The following is a 3,719-nucleotide window of genomic DNA, read 5'->3' on the forward strand; positions in this document are numbered from 1 at the left end:
ATGTAATATATATGTATATGTAATGTGTACATGTGTACATGTATACATGTATATGTGTATATGTATATATATATACACATATACATATACATATAGATATATGTATATATATATATATACATATACCTATATGTATATATGTATATGTGTATATGTATATGTGTACATGTGTATATGTATATGTTAACATGCATATGTGTATATGGTGTACATGTATACATGTATAGTGTATATGTATATGTATCTGTATCTGTATATATTTGTATATGTATATGTATCGTATCTGTATATATGTATATATGTATTGTGTATATATATAAAGTATATAATATATATATATGTATATATATATAGTATATATTATATATATATATATATAAATAGAGAGAGAGAGAGAGAGAGAGAGAGCTGTTGTCAACATCTGTGCCTTTATGTGGGCTTGCCTTCCTGCTTATGTGCATGTATGCTTTTTGTCTACTTGTGGTTTTTCCCTTCGTCTGCGGCACTCCTTTGTCAACGGTTGGAATGAGCCCTCCTCCTGACAAGTCAGCACCCAGATTTTTTTTACTGAATTTGTGACAGCTCAGCCTTCGCCGACAACTCCTGCTGCTGTGATCACTGTTCTCAGTGCATGGAACCACCTGTGCTCTCTGTAACGGTTCACAAGCTCTTACAATCCTCTTCTCTGATCTGTGTAACTGACCCCCCTCCCTGACCCTTGACTGCGGTGGTGAATGGTTCCTTGCTGACCAGTTTCCCCATATCCAGGCTCCCACACGGCTCTCGGCCTCCACCAGTCGCCATACAGTCACGTGGATTCCAGGGAATAGTACACCGTTAAAGTCCCCTGCCGGTACTCTCCACAGATGAACGATAACTAACGTGTGCCTTGCATTATATGATTCAGTTGCCCTCATAAAACGGAACAAAGAAAAGCAAAAGCTCCAGCCAAACCTGGCTGATATCCAAAAACATCCTATACCCTCCTCTATAGAGGGTCCCGAGTTATTTGAAATTAAGTTCTAAAGAGCTGTATTCCTATGGCAGTACTAGATGATTTGAGTTTTTGGGTTGTATTACACCAATTCCTTGTAGTAGATATTAATCCAAACGTCGTAGGGAAATATCCTTGTACACAACACCCTGACAATGCTCACATTTAGGAGAGGCACTGCATTTTCTTTAGCAGATCCAAATGTGGTCGATTTTTAGGGTTATGATTTCCAAGAGATTGGTTTTGGCCTAGGTAGCCCCTCTCGCAAGTGTGCCTGGAAAGGGATCTCCCTAAATCACATAAATTTGTTTGAGTGGATGTGTCACCCATATCACTGCATGTACTAACTACAAGTGGCCATGGAAGCTGGTCGAGAAGAATTTACCGATACATTGCCAAAGAAGTCTTTTTGAGAATTATGTTTCCCTACTTGCAGATGTGACAGTACGCCAGTATACTTCATTTAGAATGTTTTTATGCCAGTTGATTTGAAGTATGACTCAAATTTTGCAAGGACAAATTTCGTATGTTTGGAATGCATGTATGGCACTGCCTACAGATGGCTATTATTTATCTTATGTATATGCGGTTTGTGTGTTGTGGTTGCAGCAAATCGGACTTTGTGGTGTATAAGCTTAAGCAGATGGGAAGAATCGATGAGAAAGACATCAAGGAGATATGCAGGCAGTTTGGTAAGTTGGATCCAGAAAGTTCTGGAAAAATTATGTTGTCGTGCCTCATCAATCTTCACAAAGCCTCAACTCCAAGTAGGTGAAGGCTAAGGCAATGAAAACATACATAATGGCTCGTGGCCTCTCAGTAAGGCTGGCCAGACGAGTCCATTCATTGCGGTATGGGGCATACTTTGTAATGAGCTTACATTGCTAGGTATTGATGCCAAATACTTGGCAGTCAAGTTGTAGATATGGTTGTATCTTGCAATTGTATGTCTGCATATTTTTGGGCTTCAATTGCTCCATAATTTCCCCACTATTTTTCACTGGGGAGTTCATCCACCTTGAAATTTCTTTATTTTAAATCTCTTTGGAGGCACTCGTGTGTTTGTCTCAACTCCTCTTCACATAAAGGAGCAACATGCGGATTTACTGTGTACCAAGATCGGTAGGAGCTCTTAATCCCTATCTCCATGTCAATCAGTGCTGATCAAGAGACGGAGAAGTAAAAACAGTAGCCATTGTAGACCCTTTTTATGGGTTCCCCTCTGTGGTGTGTTTTTGCGCTTTAATGTTTTAGTTATTTCAGCTATTGCTATGGGAGAGGCACTAGGCTTCAAATCGTATGCAAACAAGGCAAGATCACACCTTAGAAGGGCAATCATAAGGGGAGCTGACATTTTCTTTTTTGGGAAGTGTAATAACAGCTAGACTGGTGATATGAGTGTTTTTGCCTAAAATATGAAGTTTGCATTTTTCCAGGTGTTTTGTTTGAAGATGTATATTCATAGAGAGAGAGAGAGAGAGAGAGAGAGAGAGAGAGGAGCCACGTTGTTGCAAATGCAGTTCGAGGTGCCCTTTGACACTCCTTGCTGTTGCTCTTACATCTATGGAGAATCTATATTCATTCTCTCTCTCCCTCTTTCTCTCTCTCTCTCTCTCCCTCTTTCTCTCTCTCTCTCTCTCTCTCTCTCTCTCTCTCTCTCAGTATTCGGCCAATGGTGGCACAAGAAAGAGGTTGTATGTACTTGTGGTTTTCCCTTCGTCTCTGGCACTCCTTTGTCAGAAGTTAGAATGAGCCCTCTTGTTGACAAGTCAGCACCCAGAATACGTTTTTTTTTTTGTTTTGAATTTGTGTTACTAAAGACATGATTATCTTGAGGAGGCTAACAGACAGATTTGGCAAAATTCTTAAACTAGTAATGCTACAAGATGAGAAAACCTCCAATATCTTTAACATATCTCCATCAAGAAAACCCAAAGATCTTGAATTGTTAATTGAGGAGATCATAGGGGTGGAGGAGGAGGTGAAACAAGGGCAGCATATGATTATTGATAGGGAGGGTCTAGAAATCAGGGACCTTAAGCAAAAATCCCATCATTGTTTAGAAATTTCAATCCCAACGGTTTCATGTTGGTTGCGTTTTTAGATGATGACCTCCTACAAAGGAAAGACAATGTGGTCCTGGATGATGAGTGTTAGCATTCTTAAAGATTAGAAAAAAGAGATCAACGCTTCTCCTGTCATGGCATCTTTAAGGTTTGCCTTTCCACCCAATTCCTTGCAATGAGGAAGTTTGTTAACAATTGATAACTAATCTTTGTATCTTTTTGTGGACTATTGGTGTATAATTGTAAGTTAGATGTCCAATTGAAAGTGGAGGTGGTCGATCCAACCATCGTCCACTATTTGAGAAGTGAAATATCAGTTAATGAACTAAAGAATTGGCTATCCGATATAGAATTTGAGACTTTTCAGCTTCTCTTCTACCCTTATAATAATAGGTATGCTTTTTTGCAAAGCATAACTCCTTTTCTCATGTCACAACTCAAACTAGAGATTTATAGCCATTGATATCGCGGATAAGACATGCTTCATAATAAACTCTCTTGAGGGAAACCATGGAATGGGTAAATTGTAAGTGTATTATGCTTCCACTTTTTCTATTTTTATCTTATGAATAAGATTGGCTACATAATCTTTAGAGTTTTGTAAATAGGACTATCTCAAGGCTTGTAGAGGCAATTCAGCAATGTCCACCCATAACAAA

The 3,719-nt window shown here is 38.8% G+C and overlaps 1 protein-coding gene across 1 annotated transcript in view; it reads left to right on the plus strand.

Moving 5' to 3' along the window:
* Positions 1-1,965, plus strand: part of LOC147451084 (two-pore potassium channel 5-like) — a 67,952-nt gene extending 65,987 nt beyond the window's left edge. Inside the window, exon 2 of the mRNA XM_086520855.1 lies at positions 1,604-1,965. Within this exon, the coding sequence (XP_086376981.1) occupies positions 1,604-1,769 (166 nt within the window). The 3' untranslated portion in view covers positions 1,770-1,965. The remainder of the gene's footprint in view (positions 1-1,603) is intronic.
* Positions 1,966-3,719: the final 1,754 nt, after the last annotated feature.

This window comes from Adiantum capillus-veneris, chromosome 9 (genome assembly GCF_014529385.1).
Source record: "Adiantum capillus-veneris isolate H3 chromosome 9, ASM1452938v2, whole genome shotgun sequence".
NCBI lineage: Eukaryota > Viridiplantae > Streptophyta > Polypodiopsida > Polypodiales > Pteridaceae > Adiantum > Adiantum capillus-veneris.